At 44.1% G+C, this 16,486-nt stretch overlaps 1 protein-coding gene across 1 annotated transcript in view; it reads right to left on the bottom strand.

The window, feature by feature from the left end:
• Positions 1-9,780, bottom strand: part of dnajb14 (DnaJ heat shock protein family (Hsp40) member B14) — a 100,870-nt gene extending 91,090 nt beyond the window's left edge. Inside the window, exon 1 of the mRNA XM_028805861.2 lies at positions 9,579-9,780. Coding sequence (XP_028661694.2) covers positions 9,579-9,711 — 133 coding nt within the window. The 5' untranslated portion in view covers positions 9,712-9,780. The remainder of the gene's footprint in view (positions 1-9,578) is intronic.
• Positions 9,781-16,486: the final 6,706 nt, after the last annotated feature.

Genomic DNA, 16,486 nt, shown 5'->3' with positions numbered 1-16,486 from the left:
TTTTCCACATTTTGTTATGTTACAGCCTTATTCCAAAATGGATTAAATTCATTTTTTTCCTCAGAATTTTTTTTTTTTTTCCACAACACCCCATAATGACAACATGAAAAAAGTTTACTTGAGGTTTTTGCAAATTTATTAAAAATAAAACAGAAATCTTTGCAGCACCTCTCAAGCTCCATCAGGTTGGATGGGAAGCGTCGGTGCACAGCCATTTTAAGATCTCTCCAGAGATGTTCAATCGGATTCAAGTCTGGGCTCTGGCTGGGCCACTCAAGGACATTCACAGAGTTGTCCTGAAGCCACTCCTTTGATATCTTGGCTGTGTGCTTAGGGTCGTTGTCCTGCTGAAAGATGAACCGTCGCCCCAGTCTGAGGTCAAGAGCGCTCTGGAGCAGGTTTTCATCCAGGAGGTCTCTGTACATTGCTGCAGTCATCTTTCCCTTTATCCTGACTAGTCTCCCAGTTCCTGCCTCCGAAAAACATCCCCACAGCATGATGCTGCCACCACCATGCTTCACTGTAGGGATGGTGTCAGGTTTCCTCCAAACGTGATGCCTGGCATTCACACCAAAGAGTTCAATCTTTGTCTCATCAGACCAGAGAATTTTCTTTCTCATGGTCTGAGAGTCCTTCAGGTGCCTTTTGGCAAACTCCAGGCGGGCTGCCATGTGCCTTTTACTAAGGAGTGGCTTCTGTCTGGCCACTCTACCATACAGGCCTGATTGGTGGATTGCAGCAGAGATGTTTGTCCTTCTGGAAGGTTCTCCTCTCTCCACAGAGAACCTCTGGAGCTCTGACAGAGTGACCATTGGGTTCTTGGTCACCTCCCTGACTAATGCCCTTCTCCCCCGATCGCTCAGTTTAGATGGCCAGCCAGCTCTAGGAAGAGTCCTGGTGGTTTCCAACTTCTTCCACTTACGGATGATGGAGGCCACTGTGCTCATTGGGAACTTCAAAGCAGCAGAAATTTTTCTGTAACCTTCACCCAGATTTGTGCCTCGAGACAATCCTGTCCTGGAGGTCTACAGACAATTCCTTTAACTTCATGCTTGGTCTGTGCTCTGACATGAACTATCAACTGTGGGACCTTCTATAGACAGGTGTGTGCCTTTCAAATCATGTCCAGTCAACTGAATTTACCACAGGTGGACTCCAATGAAGCTGCAGAAACATCTCAAGGATGATCAGGGGAAACAGGAGGCACCTGAGCTCAATTTTGAGCTTCATGGCAAAGGCTGTGAATACTTATCTACATGTGCTTTCTCAATTTTTTTTATTTTTAATAAATTTGCAAAAACCTCAAGTAAACTTTTTTCACGTTGTCATTATGGGGTGTTGTGTGTAGAATTCTGAGGAAAAAAATGAATTGAATCCATTTTGGAAAAAGGCTGTAACATAACAAAATGGGGAAAAAGTGATGAAGCGCTGGGAATACTTTCCGGATGCACTGTAGTTTAGAAATTAAGTGTCGCTCTCCACTAACACGCCATGTCGTTTGGTGAAGACCAGTAGCCAGCTTGCCTGTCTGAGTAGTCCTCCCAGGTAAACGTTGCCGTAGGATCATCAGCTACATGAATGTGTTCATCACTATGATCAGCAGGTATCTCACTTTCATTTCCGGTAAGTCCGAATCAACAATAAATCCTATAAATCCTAAACTAACGTCAACAAAGTAGATTGTTAGTTTAACTACTTTGTTGAAACAACTACAAAAATGCTAGATGTTGTTTACTCTATGCATGTGCAGAGGTTTGGGGTCAAATCAACGCAGCCACCAGCTCTCTTGCGATCAGAGTCAAACTATAATGCTATGGCAACTTTTATCGACCTGTACGACTGACTGCCGCCCTCTGCCCCTGGATGTCGACCACCTTCACCTGCTTATGTCGACATAAGTCGACTCCCGCCCCTCCGAAGAGTTAATTACTCTTTTCAATGACTAGCATAGCCTGTAAGCATCGCTGGCACCAGCGTCCTGAGCAGTGTTTCCCAAACTCGGTCCTGGGGGGCACACTGTGGCTGCAGGTTTTTGTTCCAACCGGATTCCTAATCAGTGACAACACCTGATAGCACTGATCTCATTTAATTAACTGTTTTTTTTTCATTTTTCTCTTATTCTGCTGGCGGAGTGCTGGCTCTGAGGCTCGGGGTCTGCACTGTCAATAGGAAGGTTGCCGGTTCAAATCCCGTAAACTGCCAAAAGGGACTCTGCTCTGTTGGGCCCTTGAGCAAGGCCCTGAACCTGCAATTGCTGAGCGCTTTGAGTAGTGAAAAAAGCGCGATATAAATGCAAAGAATTATTATTAGTATTATTACTACTACATTCAGAAAAGCACAGCAGCATGATTTTTACATTTATAAGACATTTAGAAACATTTCTGCATTTGCTATAGATTTAAATGCTTAACTCTCTTTTGTTGATTTCATTATATTTTGCCCTTTCTCTGTGCAGTTTTTCCCCCTTCGTTGTATCTTATTAATGACAATTTAAAAATGAGCAGAGCAGACACCCAGGCAAACAACACGGAATAATCAAAGGCTGCAACTACTTTAGAGCCAGCCCCACTAATTAGTGAATTAGAAGACCTAGAAAAGTCGAATGAAAATCAAGATGAAAATACTGTTAAAAAGAAAAAAAAATACATTATTCCTATATAACTGCTTGGTACATTTTAATATTTTTTTTTTTAGCAATCTTTCTATATTGTTCCCTAAACCCAGAACTTGGGAAATAACGCCTCACTTAATTAGCCCAGGAGTTCAATTAAAAACAGAAGCTGGTTGGAACAAAAACCTGCAGCCACAGGGCGTCCCCCAGGGCCGAGTTTGGGAAACACTGGTCCACAGCCATCACCTGTGCCCAGGGTATCACCCAGCACGGCTTCCTTTGTCCATTTCCCAATGACAGCTCTAAGCATTATTGGCACAAGAGTCGAAAAATTCACATAAACCTAACAGCATCAGTAAGCACCACTCTGGCCAGTACTACAAGAAGCAGCACGCACTGCCATCTCCACTGTCGTTAACACCTACTTCAGAAATAAGCTTCACCCTCTATAATGTCGAAAACGGCACAAAAGCACCTCTGTCGCCACCATTTTCTTCTATGGATAGCATAGCCCATAAGCATCACTGGCACCAGAATCCAGGGCTCTGCATCACCTGTGCCCGGGGGATCACCCAGCACAGCTTCCAAGACAGCTATAAGCATCAAAGGCACCAAAGATTCACATAAACCCAGCAGCAGCAGTACGCACCACGGGAAGCAGCAAACACTGCCACCTCCACTGCCGTTACATCTAGTTCAGAAATAAGTGTCACCCTCCACAATGTTGAAAATGGCACAAAAGCACCTCTGTCTCCACCATTTTCTTCTGTGGATAGCATAGCCCATAAGTATCACTGGCATCAGTGTCCAGAGGATAACACAGTATGGCTTCCTTTGTCCATTTCCCATGATAGCTCTAAGCCTCATTGGCACAACAGTTGAAACATTCACATAAACACAGCAGCACCACTCTGGCCAGTACTATGGGAAGCTGCAAACACTGCCACCTCCACTGCCGTTACATCTAGCTCAGAAATAACCTTCACCCTCTATAATGTCGAAAACAGCACAAAAGCACCTCTGTCTCCATCATTTTCTTCTGTGGATAGCACAGCCCATAAGCATCACTGGCATCAAGCGTCCAGAGCTCTGCATCACCTGTGCCCAGGGGATCACCCAGCACAGCTTCCTTTGTCCATTTTCCCAGGACAGCTCTAAGCATCCAAAGATTCACATACACCTGTAGCGGGGCAACATGGGTATTGTTGTTTATAGCGTTGCACCCAGTCGCGTCGCGTCTCGTCTCAGCACCCCGTCTAAACTAATATGTGTTTGTTTAAATGTCGTTCCCGTAATGAGAAACAGGGAAGGATATTGCGGGGAGGCAGCGACCCCTGGACACGTCAGTACCAGAGGTTTGCCAGTTACATTCGGCTTGTCATTATTTAAACAGTCAGGAGGGACAGAAGAGGAGGAAGGAGAGAGACAGAGATTTCAACTAATAGCAACCGATCATCATTTTTCTGCCATTATTTAGTAATAGTAGTAGTTTATTTATATAGCACCCTTCACAGACAAAAGGTCACAGAGCACTGAACAGCAAATACAAACCAAACCAATAAATGAAACAACGTTCCTCCAGGACCATAGTGCTACATAAAACACAGGACAATGAAGAATCCACGACACATAACATAAAGACTCATAATATATAACAAGGTTGCATGTGAGTCAAATGTGCAACACTGCAGAACAGAACACATACGTCAGATATCAGTCCGGTCCACGAGTGTTCAGGAGTCCGACTGTTCCACATTCTGGAGGTGACAGCACGAATGCTTCAGTTCCTTTTTCCTCAATGGCAGGAGTGTAAACAGTGAGTGTGAGGGGTGTGTTGGGTCATTCACAAAGCTGGTGGCTTTGCGGATGCAGCGTGAGGTGTAAATGTCCATGATGGAGGGAAGAGAGAAACCGATGATCTTCTCAACTGTCCCATTCGGCGAGGAAGCACTGTGCGATTGTTCTGTTTTACTTGGGAGAATCAAACACAACAACTTTGATCCGCCCTCGGTATTCTGGACAGTTTTTCACCCGGACTCAATTTCAAGTTCATTGACATTTCAGTATTCATCCATTCGTATTATTCATATTGTGTGTTTGTTACACGTGTGCAGGGGTAAGGGAGGTTTTGTTATCGTATATGTGGTGTTTTCAAGTTGCTGGTTTGGTGGAGGAATTTATATAGATTTATTTTTATAATTTGTATTATAGTATTTGTCATTGTGTTTTATTTCATATATTTCTGCATTTATTTTACATACAGTTGTGCCTGAAAGTTTGTGAACCCTTTAGAATTTTCTATATTTCTGCATAAATATGACCTAAGACATCATCAGATTTTCACTCAAGTCCTAAAAGTAGATAAAGAGAAACCAGTTAAACAAATGAGACAAAAATATTATACTTGGTCATTTATTTATTAAGGAAAATGAGCGACTATTCCATATTTGTGAGTGGCTAAAGTATGTGAAGCTCCAGGATTATCAGTTAGTTTGAAGGTGAAATTCGAGTCCGGTGTTTTCAATCAATGGGATGACAATCAGGTGTGAGTGGGCACCCTGTGTTATTTAAAGAACAGGATCTATCAAAGTCTGCTCTTCACAACACATGTTTGTGGAAGTGTATCATGGCACAAACAAAGGAGATTTATGAGGACCTCACAAAAAGAGTTGTTGATGCTCATCAGGCTGGAAAAGGTTACAAAACCATCTCTAAAGAGTTTGGACTCCACCAATCCACAATCAGATTGTGTACAACTGGAGGAAATTCAAGACCATTGTTACCCTCCAACAAAGATCACTCCAAGAGCAAGGCGTGTAATAGTCGGCGAGGTCACAAAGGACCCCAGGGTAACTTCTAAGCAACTGAAGGTCTCTCTCACATTGGCTAATGTTCATGTTCATGAGTCCACCATCAGAACACTCAACAACAATGGTGTGCTTGGCAGGGTTGCAAGAAGAAAGCCACTGCTCTCCAAAAAAAAACATTGCTGCTCGCCTGCAGTTTGCTAAAGATCACGTGGACAAAACAGAAGGCCATTGGAAGAATGTTTTGTGGACGGATGAGACCAAAATACAACTTTTTGGTTTAAATGAAAAGCGTTATGTTTGGAGAAAGGAAAACACTGCATTCCAGCATAAGAACCTTATCCCATCTGTGAAACATGGAGGTGGTAGTAGTATCATGGTTTGGGCCTGTTTTGCTGCATCTTGGCCAGGACAGCTTGCCTTCATTGATGGAACAATGAATTCTGAATTATATCAGAGAATTCTAAAGGAAAATGTCAGGACATCTGTCCATGAACTGAATCTCAAGAGAAGGTGGGTCATGCAGCAAGACAACGACCCTAAGCACACAAGTCGTTCTACCAAAGAATGGTTAAAGAAGAATAAAGTTAATGTTTTGGAATGGCCAAGTCAAAGTCCTGACCTTAATGCAATCGAAATGTTGTGGAAGGACCTGAAGAGAGCAGTTAATGTGAGGAAACCCACCAACATCCCAGAGTTGAAGCCGTTCTGTACGGAGGAATGGACAAAAATTCCTCCAAGCCGGTGTGCAGGACTGATCAACAGTTACTGGAAACGTTTAGTTACAGTTATTACTGCAAAGAGGGGTCACACCAGATACTGAAAGCAAAGGTTCACATACTTTTGCCACTCACAAATATGTAATATTCAATCATTTTCCTTAATAAATAAATCACCAAGTATAATATTTTTGTCTCATTTGTTTAACTGGTTTCTCTTTATCTACTTTTAGGACTTGAGTGAAAATCTGATGATGTTTTAGATCATATTTATGCAGAAATATAGAAAATTCTAAAGGGTTCACAAACTTTCAAACACAACTGTATCTGCTTTTGTTTGCTTGTGTTTAAACCTGTCGATTGAGGGGGAAATATTATTTGTCAGAGGTACGGCTTGGTATAAGTAGGTTCTCTTCAATAATTTATCCAGGCCATTTATCCTGGGTAAGGGGTCGGCCGTTACAAACCCAACATGCAGCAGTAAGCACCACTCTGACCAGTACTAAGGGAAGCAGCAAACACGGTTATCTCCACTGCCCATGACAGCCCAAAAATAGAACAGTCCCCATAAAAAGGCAATAAACCCGATTTTTCCAGTGTTCAATATCAACCATATTAATTATCACTGGACTAGTAATTAAGATAACAGCAAGAAACAAGTCTGTGTAGTTCCCAGCATGGGTTTGAACCCAAAAAGAACCCAAAGGACCAATAGGGCTAGTGCCCCAGACCACACTAAGCACTAGAGCGCTGGTTCTCATAAGTCTTTTAGATTGAGGACCGTTTTCACAAAGTCAAAGATATCGAGGTCCACCTATGACCAATGGTTCTATTCAATAAGGGCGCGCACAAAAAGGCGAGCTTCAAAAGGGCGCAGTGAATAAAGGCAAATCCAACAAAATTATTACAGAAAATTTATTAGATAAAGGCAATGATTGAACGTATAAAAAGGTGAAAGCAAGAGTATTAAAACATCCAATTAATTAATGCATGAACTTCTAACGAACTATTTCTAAAACTCTCTATATTTCGTTGTTTTCTGCTCTTACTCATTGTTGTGTTACACTTGAAGCTTTAGAATATGTGCAATGCCACGTAGATATTTTATTATTATCTATTATTATCTACGAACGCCTTTATTCACTCAATTGAGGTCGCCTTTTTGTGCGCACCCTTATTGAAGGATACCATGACCAACGGTCACTTATTAGCGTAAATTCCACATTATAATTATCACATTCTTTACTTATGTGAATACCTGTGAAGAAGAAGAAGAGTTGGCAAGCAGACCCAGATGGTGAGTTAGCAGGCCTGATCAAGGCTGTTTATTGGTCAGCACCTCCTTAATTTAATGTCAGTGTCATCTTCTTCTTCTTTCGGCTGCTCCCGTTAGGGGTTGCCACAGCGACTCATCTTCTTCCATATCTTTCTGTCCTCGTCATCTTGCTCTGTTACACCCATCACCTGCATGTCCCCTCTCACCACTATGATCTGCCCTACAGGTTCCTTTTTGAGAGGTCTTCACCTCTCAAAGGTCTGGTCTGGGTGGCATACACTGTCCCCAAGGCCAGCACAACGATATGTGGCACTCCTAGGCCGCAATGACTAATGCTGCTCCCTCTGAGGACATGGCTTCTTTAAAGTAATGTTACAAAAAGTGTTACAGTTAGACAAATCACTGGAGGTATTCTGTGTTGGTGGTGGGTTTGTTTCTCCTCGTGGTACGCTATCACTTTTAAATGGCGTATTAAGTCATCGTGGGGTCCTGATGAAAGCAGTGTGCATTGATTTTAGTAGCATACAGATTCAAAGAGCCCTACGCTTGAAAATTGTTGCACGTTCATAATCATAATAGTATATGATATTCAAGAGCCTTGGGGTGGGAGGGTGAGGGGGATTTCCCCTTGAAGTTACAAGCAATGCAATACTGTGACAATCGGTCAAACAGGGAGGGGGTTTGCCTTGGCGTTCCCCCAAATCGTGGCACCCCTAGGCCTTAGCTTAGAAACAGACATACAGTGTAAGAGCGCTTGAGGGCCACTGTTGCCCCGTGAAACCCAACAGACAGACGTAGACACGGGGTAAAAGCAATAAGAAGATCTTTCAATTATTTTTAAGCACCATAGCCACCATACACAAATAAACCAATAACAAATCAATACAATTTTCTTCTCCACACCTCCCGGCAAGCTCTGTCCACTATCTCCCAACTCCGGCTCGCTTGCTGGGTCTTCAGTAGTCCTATGACCCAGAAGTGCTTCCGTTCTTCCGTCCCTGTGACTTGCCAGCACTTCCGGGTCAGATGGAGGACTTGAGGTTTGGGGCTTCCGACCCCCATGATTTGGGACTACTTCCGGGATATACAGGGAAATACAAATCTCCAGATCTTCCTGCAGTGTCTCCTGGCGGCACCCATAGTACCCGGCAGGGCTGTGATGCTGAACTACAAATGCCATGATGCCCTGCGGGAATCTCGCCATCTGGTGTCTTGGGGGAGACAGCTGCCTTCCCCCATCCTTCTTCTCTTTGGGCCACAACAGATAGACATTGATTGGTGCTCGGCATTAATCATCTAGAAAGAAAGTCAACATTACAGGGCTTAAGTGGTTAAGTTTAAATGACCAAGATTTTGGTTTTAGGTCGGTGTCATGGATCAGTTTCCTGAGGCTTTATCTGGAAGAGAAGTTCTTGTAAGGAAGATGACTGGGTCAGCCCATGTGCCACACTTTGACAACCACTGCACTACAGGCACCGATTCCCAGGACAGCACCCAAGAATCATTGGCACCAAAGCCTAGCGCTGTACATGCAGTCCATAAGCACCAATGCCCCGAGAGCCGCACATTTAGTAAAGCGAGGCTTGTACTGTTGACTTTTTCTTTCTTTCTAGGTGGTTAATGTCGAGCACCAATCAATCAATCTATGACACCAGTACAGCAGACTTCATTCTGTCTGGTGCCCGAGTATCACTAGCATTGGTACCCAACTATTACTTCGCTGTCATGTTCCAGTGGGGCCCGGGGTGACGAGAACTGACGCCCAGCTGGCAGATCACACACTGGCACCAGACTCAGAAGACAACATTTGTCAAAGTATAAAACTAATAAATGGATCTCTACGTGAGATGACAGTCAGTGTTGTGAAACTGAAAGAACATCGAAAGTACTAGTTAGGACCTAATCGGCGACTATGTGTCACGCAAGCATGTTGTCGCGCTTGTTCTGCTATTTCCGAGCCCGTGACACCACATATCGAGATCTCGGTTACACGAGTAAATCGACTAGGGATTAAAGGGGTAAAAGCGAGAAGTCAGGCCCCGATGGAAAGCTCTCCAGCACCGCATCTCGAGTTCGTCTCTCCCCAGGTCACCTCCGCTTCGATGCCGGTACTCCATCAATGATTTAAGCTGAAGCCGGACGCTGCATCACCGACACTCACTTACCTTTCGCCGTATCCGTGGGGAACAGCTTCTGGGCTTTGTTTAAAAACTTGAGCGCTTTGTTTCTGTCGCCGGCCTCCAATGCTTTTCTAGCTATGTTGATACATTTCTCCGCCTCGTCTCTGTTGCCTTCCATCTTCCTCCTCTTCCTCCCCTCTATGCGCTGCGCCTCAGCTGATTGTGCAACTCGCGACGTAACTCCGCTTCCGCCGACGCACATTCGCCACAAGCAACGAAGAGTAAGCGACCTCAATACAAGAGAATTCAGTTTGGTCAGATTGCTCACATTAAGCAGCTCTGACCCTAATTAGTTATTCATCTCTTTTTATTTTTCTTTTTAGTGTTTTATTATAGAAACGTTAAAAGCGAATAGAAAGACTCGTTCATGGCGAACGGGCGGGCTGTGAATATACCAAGAACGCGCGCGCGCTACCGCCGCTAGGTGTCAGGAGCGACGAAGTGCAGCGCGGCGGAGTGAAGTAAGTCGGCTTCATTTCTACTGGAAATTACTTTATAAGCATCATTTTCCTTCAAACCAGCATACTACTACTAAACAAAATCCATCCATCCATAATAATAATAATAATACATTTTATTTATTTGTAGGCGCCTTTCTAAACACTCGAGGACACTGAACAATAGAAAAAACACAGTTTATAAACAAAAGTTAAAATCAAACAGAGAAATTGTAATCAAAGAGAAAAAGCAGTCTTAAACAAATTAGTTTTAAGTTTAGATTTGAAAAGTGAAAATGATTCAATATTTCTAAGCTCAGGTGGTAGTGACAGTAGCGTAGCATGGGTGTCAGCCGCCCGGGGCGGAGGAAAATTCCGCTGCCCCCTTATTTAGGTATGGTTCAAATTTTTACAAGATGTTATTATTATTTATTGTGAAATTTTGCCGCCCCCTAAAAGTGCCGCCCAGGGCGGGCCGCCCCTGCCGCCCCCACTACGCTACGCCACTGGTTAGTGAGTTCCAGAGCAACTGAATGCTGTGTTCCCAATAGTGGCAAGACGGACGAAGGCAGTGCAGGATTTACGTATAAGCTACACAAGCTATAGCTTAGGGCCCCCGCCTTCTTGGGGGCCCCCAAAACAAATTGTCCGAGTGAGCAAAATCATATTTGGTACTTACATAGAATATCTGGACTTATAAAGGGCCCCATGTCTCAAATAGCTTAGGGCCTTATCAAGTCTAAATCCGGCCCCGGACAAAGGGGACAGTCAAGTGGATGGAGGAAGAGGATCTAAGGGTACGGGAGGGAATGGCAACATGGAGGAGGTCAGACAGATAAGGTTATCCAACCCGCTATATCCTAACTACAGGGTCACAGGGGTCTGCTGGAGCCAATCCCAGCCAACACAGGGCGCAAGACAGGAAACAAACCCCGGGCAGGGCACACACACACACACAGCACACACTAGGGACAATTTAGAATCACCAATGCACCTAACCTGCATGTCTTTGGACAGTGGGAGGAAACCCACGCAGACACGGGGAGAACATGCAAACCCCACGCCCTACCACCGTGCCGCCCTACTAAACAAAATGTATATTTTAATTTAAAGATCCTCCAGTAACCACAATATTAAAAAAGTCTGGTCTAGACGCTGATAAACTTAAAAAATTTTGGCCTATCTCTCACTTACCTTTTCTGTCAAAAGTTCTTGAGCGGGTTGTAGCCTTCCAGCTCACCAATTACTTAACCACTAATAATTTGATGGAACCCTTTCAGTCTGGTTTCAGGGCGCAGCACAGCTGTGAAACTGCCCTGCTTCAAATAATCAATGATTTGCTTATGGCAGCAGACTCTGGACAAGTCAGCATATTCATTTGGTTAGACCTCAGTGCAGCATTTGACCCTCAGGTCAGACATGACATTCTACTGTCCAGAATGGAGAACATGCTGGGTATCTCTGGCACTGCCCTCCAGTGGTTCAAGTCCTATCTGACTGATAGGCAAGAGATTGTGAGTCTTGATAACAGCAGATCCAGCTCAGCGCCAGTCACACAAGGAGCTCCTCAGGGCTCTGTCCTCGGCCCTCTTCTCTTCTGTATTTATATGCTTCCCCTTGGCCATATCATTCGTATCTATGGACTGGGTTATCATTTTTATGCAGATGACTATGTCAAAAGTGAAACCTCATCAGAGTTTTCTCAGCTCACCACTTGCCTCAGTGAAATTAAAACCTGGATGGAGTCGAACTCTTTAAAATTAAACTGCAACAAAACCTGAACTCTGGCAGGTTGGCACTAAAGCACAACTTAAGAAAATGACCTCCTTCTCAGTCACTCTTGTCAATGTTCTCATCACACCTTCTTCTATTGCACCCTCATACAGCGGGGAAAATAAGTATTGAATGCGTCAACGTTTTTCTCAGTAAATGTATTTCTAATGGGGGTATTGATGTGAAATTTACACCAGATGTTGGTAACAACCCAAGTAATCCTCACATACAAAGACATCAAAACAAATAAATCCATAAATGAAGTGATGTGTAATAAAGTGGAATGACACAGGGAGTACGTATTGAACACGCTTACTGAAATGTATTTCATATTTAGTAGAAAAGCCTTTGTTGGTGATGGCACCTTCAAGACGCCTGCATGGAGAAACGAGTTGCATGCATTGCTCAGGTGGGATTTCGGCCCAAACTGTCATCAAGTCTTGAAGGTTCCAGGGGCCTCTTCTATGAACTCCAATCTTCAGTTCTTTCCATCGATTTTCAATTGGATTCAAGTTGGGTGATTGACTTGGCCATTGTAGCAGCTTCTTTATTTTCTTTCTCTGAAACAAACTGAGAGTTTCCTTGGCTATGTGTTTGGAATGCTCGTCTTGCTGAAATGTCCCCCTTTTGTTTTATCTTCTTCAGCATCTTGGTAGATGGCAGCAGATTCTTAACAAGAATGTCCCACTACATTTCTCCATTCATCCTTCCTTCAATTCTATGAAGTCTGCCGGTATTTTAGGGTGTTTTTTGGGGTGATGTGCAGTGCCATTTCTCCTCTAAATATGGGGTTTAAAAGGACATCCAGGGAGTTCAATTTTGCTCTCTTCTGACCCGACTCTACTCTTCCAGGATTTCATTGGCTTGTCTAAATGTTGTGCAGCAAACTTTAAACGAGCTTCAACGTGCTTTTCCTTCAGCAGTGGAGTCTTACGAGATGAGCGTGTATGGAGGCCATGGTGGTGGAGTGCATTACTTATTGTCTTCTTTGAAACAACTGGACCTGCTAATTGCAGGTCTTTCTGAAGCTCTCCGCCAGTGGTCCTTGGCTCTTGGACAACTCTTCCGATTATTATTTTGACTCCTCTGTCAGAAATCTTGCAAGGAGTGCCTGGTCGTGGCTGGTTAATGGTGAAGTGATGTTCTTTCCACTTGTGGATTACGGCCCCAATGGTGCTCACTGGAACATTCAGAAGTTTAGAAGTCCGTCTGTCACCAATGCCATCAGGATGTTTTGCGAAGTTCTTGAAAGAGCTCTTTGTTTTACCCATCATGAGATGCTTCTGGTGTGACTCCTTGGTAATGACAGGCCATCAATTAGGACTAAACCAGCTGATATTTATGTGAACTGATAGGGGGCTATCAGTAGTGACAGAAGTCAGCTGCTTTCTTGGCTTTCCAGGCCTTTTTGCACTTCCTTTTCTTCACGTGTTCAATACTTACTCCCTGTGTCATTCCTCTTTATTACACATCACTTAATCTATGGACTTATTTGTTTTGATTTCTTTGCATATGTGGATTACTTGGGTTGTTACTGACATCTGGAGAAAATTTCATGTCAATAGCCCCATTAGAAATATATTTACTGAGAACAACGTTGACATGTACATAAGTATTCACAGCCTTTGCTCAATATTTTGTTGACACACCTTTGGCAGCAATTACAGCCTCAAGTCTTGTTGAATATGATGCCTATCCTTGGCCAGTTTCGCCCATTCCTCTTTGCAGCACCTCTCAAGCTCCATCAGGTTGGATGGGAAGCGTCGGTGCACAGCCATTTTAAGATCTCTCCAGAGATGTTCAATCAGATTCAAGTCTGGGCTCTGGCTGGGCCACTCAAGGACATTCACAGAGTTGTCCTGAAGCCACTCCTTTGATATCTTGGCTGTGTGCTTAGGGTCGTTGTCCTGCTGAAAGATGAACCGTCGCCCCAGTCTGAGGTCAAGAGCGCTCTGGAGCAGGTTTTCATCCAGGATGTCTCTGTACATTGCTGCAGTCATCTTTCACTTTATCCTGACTAGTCTCACAGTTCCCCACAGCATGATGCTGCCACCACCATGCTTCACTGTAGGGATGGTATTGGCCTGGTGATGAGCGGTGCCTGGTTTCCTCCAAACGTGACGCCTGGCATTCACACCAAAGAGTTCAATCTTTGTCTCATCAGACCAGAGAATTTTCTTTCTCATGGTCTGAGAGTCCTTCAGGTGCCTTTTGGCAAACTCCAGGCAGGCTGCCATGTGCCTTTTACTAAGGAGTGGCTTCCATCTGGCCACTCTACCATACAGGCCTGATTGGTGGATTGCTGCAGAGATGGTTGTCCTTCTGGAAGGTTCTCCTCTCTCCACAGAGGACCTCTGGAGCTCTGACAGAGTAACCATCGGGTTCTTGGTCATCTCCCTTCTCCCCCGATTGCTCAGTTTAGATGGCCGGCCAGCTCTAGGAAGAGTCCTGGTGGTTTCCATCTTCTTCCACTTGCGGATGATGGAGGTCACTGTGCTCATTGGGACCTTCAAAGCAGCAGAAATTTTTCTGTAACTTTCCCCAGATTTGTGCCTCGAGACAATGCTGACTCGGAGGTCTACAGACAATTCCTTTGACTTCATGCTTGGTTTGTGCTCTGACATGAACTGTCAACTGTGGGACCTTCTATAGACAGGTGTGTGCCTTGACTGGCCAAGGATAGGTGTGCCAAGCTTGTGGCATCATATTCAAAAAGGCTTGAGGCTGGAATTGCTGCCAAAGGTGCATCGACAAAGTATTGAGCAAAGGCTGTGAATACTTATGTACATGTGCTTTCTCAATTTTTTTATTTTTAATAAATTTGCAAAAACCTCAAGTAAACTTTTTTCATGTTGTCATTATGAGGTGTTGTGTGTAGAATTCTGAGGAAAAAAATGAATTTAATCCATTTTGGAATAAGGCTGTAACATAACAAAATGTGGAAAAAGTGATGCGCTGTGAATACTTTCCGGATGCACTGTAGGTTACCTTAGGCCCATAGGTGCTCGCTAAGATACATTTATAAAAATTTCGTGGTCTAAGTGTGAAATTTCTTATTGTTTTTTAGACTTGTTTGTATGTCTATCTGCTTTTCACAAGAGAACATCTTAACGGATTTAGATCAGGTTTTTTTTTTCTATAATTTGCTTGAACATTCCGTTGATTTTGCGACTTTCTCATCACGCTAAGTATCAGAGTTCGCCTGCGGTACCAAATTCATTAGCGCAAATCTGAGAGAGACTCATCCGGCTGCGGGGCCCTCCTCACTCATGCATCTACCTCGGGGTGTAATTTTAGATAGATACTTTATTAATCCCAATGGGAAATTCACATTCTTCAGCAGCAGCATACTGATACAATAAATAATATTAAATTAAAGAATTTTAATAATGCAGGTGAAAAACAGACAATAACTATGTATAATGTTAAATGTTAACGTTTACCTCCCTGGATGGAATTAAAGAGTCGCATAGTGTGGGTGAGGAACGATCTCCTCAATCTGTCAGTGGAGCAGGACATTGACAGCAGTCTGTCGCTGAAGCTGCTCTTCTGTCTGGAGATGATCCTGTTCAGTGGATGCAGTGGATTCTCCATAATTGATAGGAGTCTGCTCAGCGCCCTTCGCTCTGCCACAGATGTCAAACCGTCCAGCTCCATGCCAACAATAGAGCTTGCCTTCCTCACCAGTTTGTCCAGACGTGAGGCGTCTTTCCTCTTAATGCTGCCTCCCCAGCACACCACTGCGTAGAAGAGGGCACTCACCACAACTGTCTGATAGAACATCTGCAGCATCTTATTGCAGATGTTGAAGGATGCCAGCCTTCTAAGGTAGTATAACCGGCTCTGTCCTTTCTTGCACAGCGCATCAGTATTGGCAGTCCAGTCTAATTTATCATCCAGCTGCACTCCCAGATATTTATAGGTCTGTACCCTCTGCACACAGTCACCTCTGATGATCACGGGGTCCATGAGGGATCTGAGCCTCCTAAAATCCACCACCAGCTCTTTGGTTTTGCTGGTGTTCAGGTGTAGGTGGTTTGAGTTGCACCATTTAACAAAGTCATTGATTAGGTCCCTATACTCCTCCTCCTCCTGCCCATTCCTGATACAGCCCATGATAGCAGTGTCATCAGCGAACTTTTGCACGTGGCAGGACTCCGAGTTGTATTGGAAGTCGAATGTATATAGGCTGAACAGGACCGGAGAAAGTACAGTCCCCTGTGGCGCTCCTGTGTTGCTGGCCACAATGTCAGACGTGCAGTTCCCAAGACGCACATACTGAGGTCTGTCTTTAAGATAGTCCACGATCCATCTTGAAGACATACACCACTTAGTTAGCGAACGAGAGAACTACTTAACGGATTTAGATTTTTTTTTTTTCTATAATTTGCTTGAACATTCCGGTTGATTTTGCGACTTCCCTCATTGCGCTAAGAGTCAGAGTTCGCTTGCAGGAGCGATATATTTGTTCTAATCTGAGACAGATGCTGCAGGCTGAGGAGAGGAGGAAGAGTGATATCAGGAGTAGGGAGCCAGGCCAGGCCCTCCTCACTGTCCTGTTTCACTAATATGCGGACGAAGCCACAGGGGGATAACTAGTAACCTATAAAGCTTTAAATGGCCTCAAACTGGACCACGTCAGTGACCTTCTCCATCGCTTGGCTCTTGTTCACCCACTGAGGT

Source organism: Erpetoichthys calabaricus, chromosome 7 (assembly GCF_900747795.2).
Source record: "Erpetoichthys calabaricus chromosome 7, fErpCal1.3, whole genome shotgun sequence".
NCBI classification, from domain to species: Eukaryota; Metazoa; Chordata; class Cladistia; order Polypteriformes; family Polypteridae; genus Erpetoichthys; species Erpetoichthys calabaricus.
Note: the sequence above shows the minus strand (reverse complement) of the source record. Positions and strands in the feature narration are given on the sequence as shown.